This window comes from Triturus cristatus, chromosome 3_2 (assembly GCF_964204655.1).
Source record: "Triturus cristatus chromosome 3_2, aTriCri1.1, whole genome shotgun sequence".
NCBI classification, from domain to species: Eukaryota; Metazoa; Chordata; class Amphibia; order Caudata; family Salamandridae; genus Triturus; species Triturus cristatus.
In genome coordinates this window covers 773869024-773884297 of record NC_140584.1, presented here as the reverse complement: position 1 = coordinate 773884297, position 15274 = coordinate 773869024, and the positions used below count along the sequence as shown (strand labels likewise).

The 15274-nt window shown below is 47.3% G+C and overlaps 1 protein-coding gene across 2 annotated transcripts in view; it reads right to left on the bottom strand.

The window, feature by feature from the left end:
* IDH1 (isocitrate dehydrogenase (NADP(+)) 1) overlaps positions 1-15274 on the bottom strand; it is a 310669-nt gene that overhangs the window by 14755 nt on the left and 280640 nt on the right. For both annotated transcript variants that reach the window (XM_085648837.1, XM_085648838.1), the window contains one exon: positions 5562-5724. In XM_085648837.1, coding sequence (XP_085504963.1) covers positions 5562-5724 — 163 coding nt within the window. The remainder of the gene's footprint in view (positions 1-5561; positions 5725-15274) is intronic.

Sequence of the window (15274 nt, the reverse complement as noted above, 5' to 3'; positions counted from 1 at the left end):
CGTATTTTGCAGAACCTGGGGTTCGTGATCAACGAACCAAAATTGGTTCTGTGTCCCACACAGACAATAGATTTTCTGGGGTTCGTCATAAACTCTCAGACGCCCCAACTCAGCCTTCCAAATTCCAAGCTTCGGGATATCAAGAAGGAGCTTCGCTCATTCCTGACCAAACAAATGGTTTCGCTCAGGGGGATTGCCCAGATCGTGGGACTCCTTGCGTCGTCCATTCAAGCAATATTTCCGGGACCCCTACACTACAGGGCCCTTCAACGACTAAAAATCCAACACTTACAGAAGGGTCTTTCATACACTGACGTAGTCCCTCTTTCCCAGGAGGTGAGGGAGGAAATGCAATGGTGGTTGGCCCACGTCGAGGCGTGGAACGGCAGGGCAATTTTCTGCTCTCTACCGGAGTTGGTCATAGAATCCGACGCCAGCCATTGGGGTTGGGGAGTGCGCTGCGGAAATATTTCCACAGGGGGACGTTGGTCCCCTAGAAGAGTTAAATCTTCACATAAATTGTCTAGAGCTCCTCGCAGGATCATTTGCGATCCGGACATTATCTCCCAGGCAGGTCTCATGTCGCATCCTTCTTCGGATGGACAACATATCGGCGGTACGGTACATCAACAAACTGGGGGGCACGAGGTCCTCAATGTTGGTGGAGATAGCGAAGGCCTTTTGGCACTATTGCCTGAGTCATCAGATTTCAGTCATAGCAGAATACTTTCCGGGTCAGTCCAATGTGGTGGCAGATTGGAACTCACGCCACCTCAGGGACTACAGCGACTGGCAACTCCTTCCACGGGTGGTCCGGTGGTTGCAGGAGATATGGGGATTTTGCGAGATCGATCTTTTGCCTCCAGGCTGAACCGTCAAATGACGAAGTTTTTCAGCTGGAGGCCGGACCCATTGGCGCTGGCGACGGATGCCTTTGCGCAGGAGTGGACTCAGAAGTTGAATTACACGTTTCCACCCTTCATTCTCATTCCTCGCGTGTTCACTCAGGTGATGCGCCAGAAAGCAGAAGTGATATTAGTGACTCCCTTGTGGAAGTCGCAGCCTTGGTTCCCGTTGTTGCTGGAGGCGAGTTGCGACTTTCCCAGGAGGATCCCATGGTTCTCGACGATGCTCCAGGGCCCTCAGGGGGAGAGACACCCGATGGTTCTCTCGGGGCATCTGTCCCTGATGGCCTGGAGACTTTCAGGCAGCGTTGGCAAATGCCAGGATTTTCAGAACAAGCTTCAGGCTTTATCAATCAAGCGTGGGCCCCCTCTACCAAGAAGCGATATTCTTCAGCCTGGGGATGCTGGGTTCGTTGGTGCATGGGACAGCCTGTGGATCCCGTGGGGGCAGGATTACCCTGTATTTTGAATTTGCTGTCTGAAAAAGCGTCGGAAGGTTTAGCGTATCGCTCTGTTAATATCTTCCGTTCCGCTATATCGGCAGGCCACTCTCAGATCGAGGGCAAACCTGTCGGAATGCATCCTTTAATATGTAAACTACTAAAGGGTATCAGAGTAGCTAATCCACCCAAACCAAAGTATTCTTTATTGTGGGATGTCTCGCTGGTTCTGTCATTATTTAATAGATGGCCCGACAACAATAGGTTGTCCAGGAAACAATTGTCGGCCAAACTGGCCATGTTGCTCTGCCTAGCGGCTTGTAGACGTTCTTCGGATGTTAAAGCTCTTGATATTACAGGTAGAGTATTTACTCCGGAGGGAGTTTCGTTTTCTATTACGTCCAGAACTAAAACCAGGTCACGCAGTGTGGATTATCATGCTTTACCCGATAATGCTAAACTTTGTGTGGTCCAATGCCTCAAGGCTTATGAAGAATGTATCAGGCCTACCAGGCCTGATGGTGTGGTACAATTGTTGATTGCTCTGCAGAAACCGTACAAATCTGTGACTGCGGCTACTATAGCCAGATGGCTCAAAGATGTTATGCAAGAAGCAGGTGTAGATACTCAGATCTTTGGTGCACATTCTGTCTGAGGCGCTATGGCTTCTAAGACCTTCATGTTGGGTTCTACTGTGCAGGATATCATGCATTCTGCAGACTGGTCGTCTGAGTCAACGTTTAAACAGTTTTATTATAAACCGGTGGTTGATATATCCTCTGTTGTTTTTAATCAGCGTTAAACTAGCATAATACGAAGCCTCCGGTCCTGTAAGAGAATAAAAAATTAGCTAGCATTCGCGCCAAGAATTTTCAATTCTATTAAGGACACAGAGGCGAGGATTATCCCACCCGGTTAAATTACAGTATTGTAATTGTTGCCCACCCGTTTGCATATATACTCTGATTATACAGAAGTTACGGGTTGTTTTATCTCTGTTTTGTCAGGATCCGAAAAGAAGATGGATTAATCCTGTTTGAAGATTGACGTTCTTCCCAGCTGGTCTGGTTTTTTCGTCCACGTTGGAAGCTGTTGTTGAACTTTATTATAATTATTGGACTTATTGTTCGGAGCAAAGAAAGAGGACTGGTTCCGGTATTACTGGCTCTTATGGGGCTCTGCAGGAAGTGATGTGGTGTATGCATCATGGGAAATGTAGTTTGTTTTGCATAAGAAACGTTTTCATTGGCTGCTGTGAGTAGCAATAAATAGAAAGAAAAGCATAATCCTCGCCTCCGTGTCCTTAATAGAATTGAAAATTCTTGGCGCGAATGCTAGCTAATTTTTTATTGACTGGTAGTTAGGAATTCCAACCAGGAAGTGAGTTCAGCACAAACAAAGAGGGACATTTACTGTAACATCTTTCATGAATCAGGCTCCAAATACTCAATTGTGATACATTTCAAGAGCCTACATTGCCTAACATGAAAAAGGGACTGTTGTGGGGAGATTGGCTTTAAAAGAAAAATGGGGAGCATCAAAATGTGCATTAATGTGTGTGTAAAGTGCAATCGTGTGTTAGCGTGTGATGATTTTGCAGGAACACCTAAGCATATTGTGCTGGTAAATTGCGTTGGATTCGAGGGATTACTTGGGAAATACTTGCACAAAACCATCTGATGTGTTATTTAGGCATATCAGCCAGGGATAAGCAAATGGAGAAGACTTCAGGTAATGGTCCAAGTGTTTCTCATTGTGTGCTGAGTATCGCTGGCCCAGCCGAGGAAGCAAATAAGGATTCCTTTGAATGAGGAAATACTGATTAATGTATGGGAAATAACTGTCAAGACAAATCTCATGCTCCCAGTGAACTATGGACCCTCAACATTCATTAAGTACAGGTAGCCGTTTAACTCCAAATATCCCATCCATCCAGCCCATGCTGATCTAATCTGTCCATTGACACACACCCATCTTTTGAGGATGTGGATGCCCAGTAAGCAGCAGATGGGAAATGCAAAGTGGGTGCTGATGAAGGTGAATAGTATTGCTGGGTTTGAGGTGAAGACGATCCAGTTAGGGTAAATGACTGACCATGCAATAAACTGATTTCAGCATAGATACTCTCACAGGGGTGTGGAATTTATTAAAATATCTACTTGTCCATGGGGCAGGTTACTTCATAAATCTACTTGTCCTGTAACAAAATCCACTTGTCCCTTTTGTGCCATGTAATGCGGTGACATATAAGGGTATTACTGCCATAATTTAAGAGCTCTGAAATAGCCTCTCTGAATATGCCAGGGCTCCTTCCATAGCAGGGTATGAATACTAGCACTTCCCTTTTGTTGCCACGTTCCCGCAGATCTACATACTGGCGCTGAAGTTAAGCAACAGTTTCAGGGTTGGAATGCCCTTTTGAGTCTGTGCAAACCTACTAACTTGCATGTTTTAAGGGTTTTCACCAACTCTTCTCTAATCTTTTCCCATACTGAGAAAGGTTGGATATTTACTCGTGACAATGGCAGACATAAAACTTCTTCCTGGGTTGGGAAAAAAGTGGTTGGAGGGGGAAGTAAACTTGCAAACGCTCGGATTTTCGCATGAGCAAATCTACACATGCATATTTGCTCATGCTAAAATGCAGTTCACAAATATTTTCGAGGAGTACTATTTCTTGGTCTACTTCTGTTAAGTCTTGTGACTTCAGGAAAGTCATATATCTGCACTTATAGCGAGGACAGAAGTGCACTTTTGAGTCTTTAATTAATAATTGGCCCCCTAATTGGGTCTGGCGTTAACCATGACATGTTGTGTTTATTAAAATGTCTCTCTCTGTCAGTTGGCTAGCTTCACTGTGAATGACAGCATTCTGTTCTTTCACAAGGAGCAAAATTGACACAGTTGTTTTGTTCAGTGCCAGGAACAACTGTGGCAGTGTGTGCTTTTTGAGACCGAAACAATTTTTGCTTTTGCCAATGTTTGTTAGAATGATGAGAGCCCAGCAGCACCCACACCAATAAGGTTTCACAAAAGACATGCCAATACAAGTCACGCATTGATAAAACCAAAAGACTGACCAACAATTTCGGATCAATTGGCTTTACCAATGCTTGTTTATTTTTATGTTTCCCATAATCTTATTAAAACTGGTTACAGTGATTTTTCCATTATGAATATTTTGGGGAAATACTAGCATGCATCAACACATTTTACTAAATGATGCTGCAGAAAAACGCTACCTAAAATGTTACGGCAGTTTAGCTAAATGTTTTTGCTTTTTTTGTGAACATTTTATCTTGACAGCTAAGAATAATCAATCTTGCTTTCAAGTGTCTCCATATATTTGCATCTAATCAAAGAGCATTCTGGGAGCATTATGCATAGCCTCATAGTGCTAAAAAATGAAAGCGTGTGCACCCATTTTTATACTTTAACCTCTATCAGTAGTAGTCTGAGCTTACAACATGTACTTAGATCGCTCACCCTAATAATAAAGGTTTCGCATTTATGAACCATAAATACAAGTTTGAACAGCGTTAAAACATGGAAACCAATATTACCTTAACTGCAGGCAATGCTTTCCCTGATCCATCATGTGAGACTATAAACTGGCAGTCAAAGGGTTTGTGATGTAGGGGGTTGGGCCTACTGGTCCCAAGGACAAAATACACATGGAAACTTGTTGCCCTTGACCCCAAACAATATGTCCCGGGCGTCGGGCTATAGGAATTCCACATCCCGGCTCTCAACTGTTTTGTTTTTACTTGTCTGCTACATTGCAATCGTTGCATTACTCATGAGAAAACACTGGTGTGACTAATGTGTCTGTAGAGTCCCTTTATGATGTCATTTTCTTGGTAAATAAATATGCAGGTGGTGATAACTCGCACTGGAATCCTATTGAATACACAAATCGTGACCTTGTATAATGTATGGTATTGTTTTCTTTACCCTAGATGAAATCAAAAATATTTTAATACTTTTATAAAGTGACTGAGGAAAAAAACACTGAAATCATCAGGAGCTACTTCGATACGTTAATCAGTCAAATAGAATTATGTGTAACCTAATTCATAGATAAATACCAAGAGCAACAACAATAAAAATGCTTCTTTTAATAATGACTCCAAAAAACAGATAAACAGTTTACTGTAAATTTAAAACTACTTGGGACTACTCGGTTTTCAAAAATCATTAGGAATAAGATACTTACTTTGCTAAACCTTTAATGCAAATTGCCAAATCCTTGGTCATGAAACCTGCCTCTATTGTCTCAATGCAGACTTGTTCGAGGACTGTAGCAAAGTTTGCAAGTTCCATGTTGTTGTCCAGTTTAGCTCTATGATCTAGGCCCCTAGTCCAAGCAAAAATTGAAGCTAGAAGAAAGGAAAAAACAACACACTTAAAATTGTTCAACTCAATGTATTCCATCTCTCACATTAAAATCAAGTACAGATTCTTCTACAGATCTAAATTAGTGGTAAGTGCAGAACTAAAATGGAACAGGAATTGGGACTGACTAAGGCAGGGTTCTCTAAAGTCGGTCCTGGAGGGCAAGATCCAAGCCAGATGTTTAGCATATCCCCAGTTAGAGAAATGTCGTTATCTTAAAAATCTGGCATGGATTTGGCCCTCCAGGACTGACTTTGGAGAACCCTGGACTTAGAGATGAAAAATGGGAAGATTTAGGATCGTAGAACCTGCTTTGACTGACTCTGGTAGATGCTGGCAATAGAAACCTAGGGACTGTCAAAGAGTACCACCTTTTGGGCAGTAGCACTTGAGCATATAAATATGACTCTGGATACTAAACTTCAAAAAACTCACCATTTAACTGCATTAATGTATATATAGTATGTACAGTCTGAGTGGATGAAAAGTTGTGCATAACACAAGCAAAATGGGTTGGAAGCCTGACTGGGTCATTTTGATTTTGTCAGAGTTGGAGGACCACCCGCCAAACTTCCAGTTCCCCCCTGCCCAGCAATGGGAGTGTATTCATGAAAAACAGAAAACCTTTGCTCAGTGTAAAACATCAAACACGGCACACGCTTGGCAAAGCTGCCTGCCCTGCATGGATGTCTAAAAATCGTGAGCAGTCTTATGCAACGAAGGTAGGAAGACTGCCGACTTTGTGGACCACCACTATTCTGCTAAATGACCCCCAGGTATTTGTTCCAAAAATTAGGTGTTTTAACAATGTAATGATGAAAATCATGTCATCCACTTTTACTGGCTGGTATGCTTAAATGTTTTTAAAATACACCAATCCAGTATGTAAGTCAATAACTATGCTTCCCAATGAACCTGCAGTCTAATCCCCATTGTCACTCTTCTACTGTTCAAACATTTGATTCCCAATGTCAGTGTTGCTTCTTTTCCAGTTTATGGTAAAGGTCCCCAATACATTGCGTCACAAGACTGCAACATATAGCAACAAAATGACATTTAAAAAAAGGTACAGAGTTAACGGGTTTGTTGTCTTGCTCAAGGGGGTCTTCTCTTAGTGTTCTTTTTTCTTTTGATTCAAATGCAGATTTTTCTTTCATTAGGTAGCAGTATTTTGATATCGCATTTCTGATTTAAAAGGAGGCTGTTTCAAAAGAAACACAGTTGTGTTTGTTGTTTGCTTTTAACACACACTAATGAATAAATGTTTCTGATAGTCAGATATTTAGGTACATCGCCCTCCGCACTGAAAACAATATGTTTCTATTGATAGACCCTCACCCCCTCTGATGGCATGCTTCATCATCAAGGTATCTCTTTCTTAACGGTTTTTCAGGTATGACTAAAAACCAAATGTGAGAGTAAAAAAAAGGGGGTGGGGGGGGGGGGGGATGATGACTGTTATACTACAAGTCTGTTGACATGTTTCAGCCCGTAAAAAGATGGCCACATATGGTCTAGGACTTTAATCAAGGCAAAGAAGTGCCCCAGAATCTTACCTCCTGTCTACCTCTTTAGTTAGGAGAGGACAGACAAATACATAACATTGATTACATGCAATACATGGCTTACTAGCCCAATTAAATGGGCCTTCTTGCGTCCTATCACCTCATCGCCATTCTGGGCACGATTATAAAATTCTGGAAATTATCCTTGCTGACTTATGCCCAATCTCTGTCCGACCTCGTCCACCCAAATCAAAATGGCTTGTCCCCAGACAGAACACTTCTCTTAATATGCGGCGTTTGTTCCACCTGATGGACCAAATGATGATCACTTCCCTAATGTCAGTATTGCTTCTTTTCCAGTTTATGGTAAAGGACACTAATACATTGCGTCACAAGACTGCTACATATAGCAACAAAATGACATTTAAAAAAAAGATATAGAGTTAACGGGTTTGTTGTCTTGCTCAAGGGGGTCTTCTCTTAGTGTTCTTTTTTCTTTTGATTAAAATGCAGATTTTTCTTTCATTAGGTAGCAGTATTTTGATATCGCATTTCAGATTTAAAAGGAGGCTGTTTCAAAAGAAACACAGTTGTGTTTGTTGTTTGCTTTTAACACACACTAATGAATAAATGTTTCTGATAGTCAGATATTTAGGTACATCGCCCTCCGCACTGAAAACAATATGTTTCTATTGATAGACCCTCACCCCCTCTGATGGCATGCTTCATCATCAAGGTATCTCTTTCTTAACGGTTTTTCAGGTATGACTAAAAACCAAATGTGAGAGTAAAAAAAAGGGGGTGGGGGGGGGGGGGGGGATGATGACTGTTATACTACAAGTCTGTTGACATGTTTCAGCCCGTAAAAAGATGGCCACATATGGTCTAGGACTTTAATCAAGGCAAAGAAGTGCCCCAGAATCTTACCTCCTGTCTACCTCTTTAGTTAGGAGAGGACAGACAAATACATAACATTGATTACATGCAATACATGGCTTACTAGCCCAATTAAATGGGCCTTCTTGCGTCCTATCACCTCATCGCCATTCTGGGCACGATTATAAAATTCTGGAAATTATCCTTGCTGACTTATGCCCAATCTCTGTCCGACCTCGTCCACCCAAATCAAAATGGCTTGTCCCCAGACAGAACACTTCTCTTAATATGCGGCGTTTGTTCCACCTGATGGACCAAATGATGATCACTTCCCTAATGTCAGTATTGCTTCTTTTCCAGTTTATGGTAAAGGACACTAATACATTGCGTCACAAGACTGCTACATATAGCAACAAAATGACATTTAAAAAAAAGATATAGAGTTAACGGGTTTGTTGTCTTGCTCAAGGGGGTCTTCTCTTAGTGTTCTTTTTTCTTTTGATTAAAATGCAGATTTTTCTTTCATTAGGTAGCAGTATTTTGATATCGCATTTCAGATTTAAAAGGAGGCTGTTTCAAAAGAAACACAGTTGTGTTTGTTGTTTGCTTTCAACACACACTAATGAATAAATGTTTCTGATAGTCAGATATTTAGGTACATCGCCCTCCACACTGAAAACAATATGTTTCTATTGATAGACCCTCACCCCCTCTGATGGCATGCTTCATCATCAAGGTATCTCTTTCTTAACGGTTTTTCAGGTATGACTAAAAACCAAATGTGAGGGTAAAAAAAAGGGGGTGGGGGGGGGGGGGGGGGGGGAGGGAATGATGACTGTTATGCTACAAGTCTGTTGACATGTTTCAGCCCGTAAAAAGATGGCCACATATCGTCTAGGACTTTAATCAGGGCAAAAAAGTGCCCCGGAATCTTACCTCCTGTCTACCTCTTTAGTTAGGAGAGGACAGACAAATACATAACATTGATTACATGCAATACATGGCTTACTAGCCCAATTAAATGGGCCTTCTTGCGTCCTATCACCTCATCGCCATTCTGGGCACGATTATAAAATTCTGGAAATTATCCTTGCTGACTTATGCCCAATCTCTGTCCGACCTCGTCCACCCAAATCAAAATGGCTTGTCCCCAGACAGAACACTTCTCTTAATATGCGGCGTTTGTTCCACCTGATGGACCGAATGATGATCACTTCCCTAATGCTCTCTGCCTTATTCTTGATTTGGAGAAGGCATTTGATACCCTAGAGTGGGAGCTCCTCTTCCAGGTCTTGTCCACATTTGATATGGGCGTACACCCGCATCAGAGTTCGCCTAGGTCAATAGGTCTCTATGGCCTGCTCTGTAGAGAGGGGCACTAGATAGTGCTGTCCCCTTTCCTAACTGCTATTCGCGCTTGCAGTGGAATGTTTAGCCTCTCAAGTCTGCTCGGAGGGCAAAGCGTGGGGCATTTCCCTTGGTGGCGTGACCCACGCAGTTTCACTCTAAGTGGATGATTTGCTACTCTACATTTGCAACATCCAAATGGACCTCTCCTCCATCTATACCACGCTGAGCTCCTTCGCGCATGTTTCTGCACTGCAGGTTAACTGGGCAAAATCTTGTTTATTTCCCTTAGGTGCTTCATTGTGCCCCACCGAGGTTCGGATGGGAGGACATCGATTGGAGTGGAAGGGTGTAGCGGTTAGATACTTAGGGGTCAGTTAATACTACTCTCCTGAGGACCTCTTCCAGGGCAATCTCTGCAGGGCCTTCGCAGCCCCTGAAGGGCCTTCACAGTCATTGAATCTCTGGTCCACTTCTGGAAGTCACCAACACTAACCCCCACGGGTAAGATCGCCCTTTCCAAAATAATCAGGCCCCCCCATCTCTTTTACCACTTCACTAATCTTCCAATAGTTCTCCCACGTGGATTCTTTCATGATTTAGATTCCTAACTAGAGTGCTCATCTGGAATAATAGGCACCACTGGATAGCCTAACCGAAATTACAGTTGCTAGTTGAGGGAGGTGGACTGGGTACACCCTCGTTCAAGGCATACTTCAGTGGGTCTCTCGGTGGCTGGCGCAGCACAACCTGGCAAAACTCCAATCTGACATGGCCCCCTCTACCCTTTCTGACATCCAGAGCTTTTTGCTGCCCAAGACAGCACCGTCTGGCCGGCGTTTACCTTACATGGTGAACGTTGTGCAGAAATGTGTTTGACGAATGCTGGCACTTACCCGACGCATAGTTCCACATTCTCACGCCTTCCCTCTGCAAGGCTTTCCACCTTTTTCTGGCTCTCGCTCGGCCTGAATGATAACTCTCTCATGACAGTGGGAGATCTCTTTCTTGGTAGTCAGCTACTCCCCATCGAAAGCCTGGCCAATGACTTCACCCTTCCAAGAGGTCAAGTCTTACAATATCATTGGATGTGACACACGCTTCATCGTCAATGGTCCATGTTGGACACCAAGCCTACAACACACACTCTCGTCCAGACACTGTTCACCAGATGGTCTCTCGGTTGCATACTTCCAGGCATACTCCACCTCCCTGCACTCCTTGAAACTTTACACGAGGGATGAACTGTGGGCGAATTACCGGCTCATATCTGGGAAGCCTTTATAATGATGCTCCCCAAACCAGGTAAAGACTCCGCTGACCCTGGGTCTTATAGGCTGTTCTAGATGCTTAATGTTGATGTCAAATTATTTGCCAAGGTTCTGGTACCACTGTTACTCCGGGTGGTCAAGCATCTGGTCTATGATGATCAATGCGTCTTTATGCCGGAAACACACATGAACTTGCCGGTCCTGAAATTGCAGTGTCCATTCCGGAAAACTGTAGAAATTCATAACCCAAAAAGTACTTACCAAATTCCAATGATCTTGGTATCTAAGTTTATATAAAAGTATGTGTTATTTTTTATAAATTGGTGTTGGATTTCTTTATTGAGGGTGTGTTTCATTTAATGCCTTTGTGTGTGTAATACATCCTTAGCACTACCTTCTGATATGCATAAATACTCGCTCACACTACCACAAAAGAGAGCATTTGGGGTGTCATTTGTGCTTCAGTAATTACTTTGGTGTTTGCCTGGACTTTCTGCAATGTACCTCATTTTGGTGCACTGTTTAGAGAGCCAGCTTCCTATAGCCCCTTCCTGCATATTCACAATTCCATGGATGTTACTAAATGGATGGAGGGGGGATTGCCAGAGAGGGGGGAGAGGGGGGGGGGGAGACCTTTTTCTAAACTGCACCCTTATGTCGATAGCGAAGGTTAAAATCCATTAGGATATAGATCTGGGACAATATTTGCAGTATGCAAGTATATCTCGCAATAACCGCGAGATCTGAATGTCCCGGCTCCTCCAAAAGGTATTATCTCCCGGCTAAATGCTGCCCTCTAGAGCGATAGGCAGACTATTGTTGCACTAAGGCGTGCCGCCTGGGATGAGGAGTTGGAGACCCCACTTACGGGATACAAAATGAACAGGGCCCTGGCACAAGAGCGTGACATAGCCAGCAATGCCGATTTAAATTGATACAATTTTGGGGGAGGAGCCTAGCGCGCGACCAAGATGGCCGCGTAGGTGCGAGGCTCCCGAGGACCTCCGCGACCTCCTGAATTAATCCTGGCGATATCCTGTCCTTGTTGAGGGGACTGTGTCGGTGAACCCGAGCTGAGGCGCCACCCGTTTTTTGGGCTCGAATCGGACCCCGAACACCGGTGGGAGCATCGATTGAAGGTTGCGGCCTTCTCCTCGCCGGCCCCCCGGATTGGAGTAGTGGGGCGATCCGGGGACGAAGTGAATAACAGCGGCGAGCGGGGCTGGGCGACTCGCGTACCCCGCACTTTCACTTTCGCTTTTGCGCCCTCCTTGCCTCTGGCGGGGTCGGGCTGCGGAGCGGGGTGCGGTGGTGTTGCCTTGTCCAGGTGCCCGGCTGACCCGCCGGCGGTGGGTTGACCCGCGGCCCGGTGGTCGCCCCCGCCCCCCCCCCTGACACCCGTGATTTGGTGTGGCGGCCCGTTTGGAGATCTTGGCACGACGGTGGAAGGGCCAGCATGTCCACCAAACAAGATGGCGACCGGGCGAAGATGAAGACAACCCGCCGTGGCACGGCGCACCAGGCCAATAGTATGGATCGCTATACGCTCCAGAAGGGTTCTCCGGAGACATCGCGGTCATCCCTGGTGGGCCCGACGGAGGCGCCTGCCCAACCGGTGGATCTGACCCTCCGGGACGTCATGGGCGCCATCGCAGAGATGAAGGCCTCAGTGGACCAGCGTTTCGATACCTTGGCGCAAAAAATTGACTCGGTCCTGGTGGATGTGGGCCTTGTGAGGGCAGACTTGTCAAAAACGAACGACCGAGTTGACTCCCTGGCCCACACCACAACGGGCCTCACTACGGACGTGGTGGCCCTCCAGAAGGAGGTGCGCCGGCTTGGCCAGGCGAGCGCCCTGATGGACCGGCGACTGGAGGATTCCGAGGGTCGGGCCCGGAGGAACAATGTTCGCATTATTGGTGTGCCGGAGGGCCGAGAGGCGGAGGCGGCAGATCTCTTCGTGGAAGAACTGATCCTGACCCATCTCCAGCCCCGGGGGCTGAGTAAGCTTTTTGCGGTGGAGCGTGCCCACCGGGTCCCTGGGGGCCGCCCTAAGACCGGTGCACCGCCGCGGCCTATTATTGCCCGGATTTTTAATTTCAGGGACAGGGACGCCATCCTCCAGACCTCCAGGCAACAGGGACCGGTCAGGCTGGACAACATGGATGTACACTTCTACCCAGACTTTACTCCGGCGGTCCAGAAGCAGCGACAGAGCTTTCTTGGTATTAAACGTCGCCTAAGGGACCTAAACCTCAAGTACTCAATGCTCTTTCCGGCTAAGCTGAGGGTGGAGGTGGATGGCCGTGCGCACTTCTTCGACCGGCCCGAGGTGGCTGGGGACTGGTTAGATACTTTGCCTGGAGATCGGGGTGGGGGGGGCGCGGCTGGCGGGGAGGGCCCGCCGGATCAGAATTGAGGGGTGACTGTATAGGCCTTGCTCTGGATATTGTTCCTTTACCATATATTGCTTTCGTATGTTCCCCTCCCAGGGAGGTCGGGTGGGGTCTGCTGGGGGCTTCCCTCCTCCTCGGGGGGACTAGTTAGTACTTAGCTATGGGGCGACAGGCACACTGCACTTTGGGGGGGCTGTCTGGGCTCATGCAGGGGTGCAGGGAGGGGGGAGTTCTGTTGGGACCGGGGGGTGGGGGGGGTGTGTTGTTTGTTAGCACCGCAAGGCAAACCCGCAACTGTTTTGTTGTTTTTAAGGTGCTCGGTGGGGGGCGACCGATTGTTTTGACGTATGATGGGGGGTAGGGATTTGATTGTGTTGTCATGGAATGTTAACGGCCTGGGGGATAGGATTAAGCGTGGTGTGGTCCTGCAGTATTTAAAACGTATTTCTCCAGATGTTGTCTTCCTGCAGGAGACACACCTTATAGGTAACACCTTTCATGCAATGAATCGGCGGGGATATCGTTTGGCGGCCCACTCCGGCTTCACTTCGGGCTCGCGGGGGGTGGGTATTATGGTCAAGAACTCGCTCCCGTTGGAGATTGACGAGGTGCGCCATGATGAGAGGGGACGTTACACTGTTCTGGTGGGACGAATGGAGGGTAGAGTGTTTATCTTTATATCAGTGTACGTCCCGCCTGGGTTACAAGCCACTACATTTGCGGACCTGGGGCGCCTCCTTCTGGACCTTCCGGGTGGCCTGTTGGTGGTTGGAGGGGACTTTAACGCGGTTGCCTCTGGGTCTATGGATCGCCATCCCCCTAGGGACCTCCCCCGGGCACAGGCGTGGCTGCCCGGCCTTTTAGACACGCTGGGCCTGGTGGATTGCTGGCGCTTAAAGCATCCCGTATTGCAACAGTACACCTTCCACTCGGGGGCCCATGGTAGCCTCTCGCGGCTTGATTACATCCTTGTCCCGGCGGCCCAGGCAGGGAGGGTGGGGGAGGTGCGCCATTTGGCACGGGGTATCTCAGACCACTCCCCATTGTTGTTGCATTTCGATGTCTTCCCGAGGGGGGATGGCAGAGTGGCCCCGATCAATGCCTGGTATTTGCGCGACCCCACCATTCGTGCCGACTTGATCAAATCCTTACAGCGCTATTTCGATGAGAATGTGGGGTCGGTCCCGTCTGCCATCTCCCTGTGGGAGGCTTTCAAGGTGGTTCTTAGAGGGGAGGCCCTCTCCTTTATTTCCAATGCCCGGCGGCGCGAGCGGGAGGAGGTGGCCCGGGTTGAGGCCGAGATTGCAGAACTGGAGGGTGACCTGGGGAGCGGGGTAACAGACGCCAAGTTGCATGTTTTGCACTTAAAGCAGGCGGCCTATCGGGCCCTCGTCACGGAGGCGGCCAGGGGCCTCAGTAGAGAGCAGCAGGGGCGATTGTATGATGTGGGTGACAAGGCTGGCAAATTGATTGCGTGGTTGGACAAGAGGGAAAGAGCGAGCCGCGTGGTGCCTTTGATTGAGAGCGTGGATGGTGTGTGCGTCACTGAGCCGGAAGCCATTGTCTCCTGCTTCGCGGATTATTTCCGCGCAGTCTACTCCCCGGTTTCTCCCTGCTCGGAGGAAGATTCCCATGCCTTGCTTCGGGACATCGCACTGCCCTCCCTTACGGTGGAGGACAGGGATTCGCTGGATGCCCCGCCCACCTCGGACGAAATTGCCTCGGCTATTCGCTCGGTTGCATCCGGCAAGGCCATGGGCCCCAATGGTATTCCCATTGAGCTATACAAGCTACGCCCGGATGTGTTGGCGCCCCACCTGCGCGCGATGTTCCTTGCGGCCCACTCGCGGGGCTCCCTCCCGCCGGACCAGCGTCTGGCTACAATTGTGGTGATCCATAAGGAGGGGAAGCCCCGTGGGCGGGTCACATCCTATAGGCCGATTTCGCTTCTGAACGCGGAGCCCAAAATCCTCGCCAAGGTGTTGGCCAACCGGTTGGTTGGCGTGGTGGGCGATTTGGTCCACCAAGACCAATCGGGCTTTATACCACACCGCAACACGGCGCTTAATCTGCGGCGCTTACACGGAGTGCTCGCGCGTGTCCCATTTGTGCGGGAGCCGGCCATCTTGGCGTCCTTGG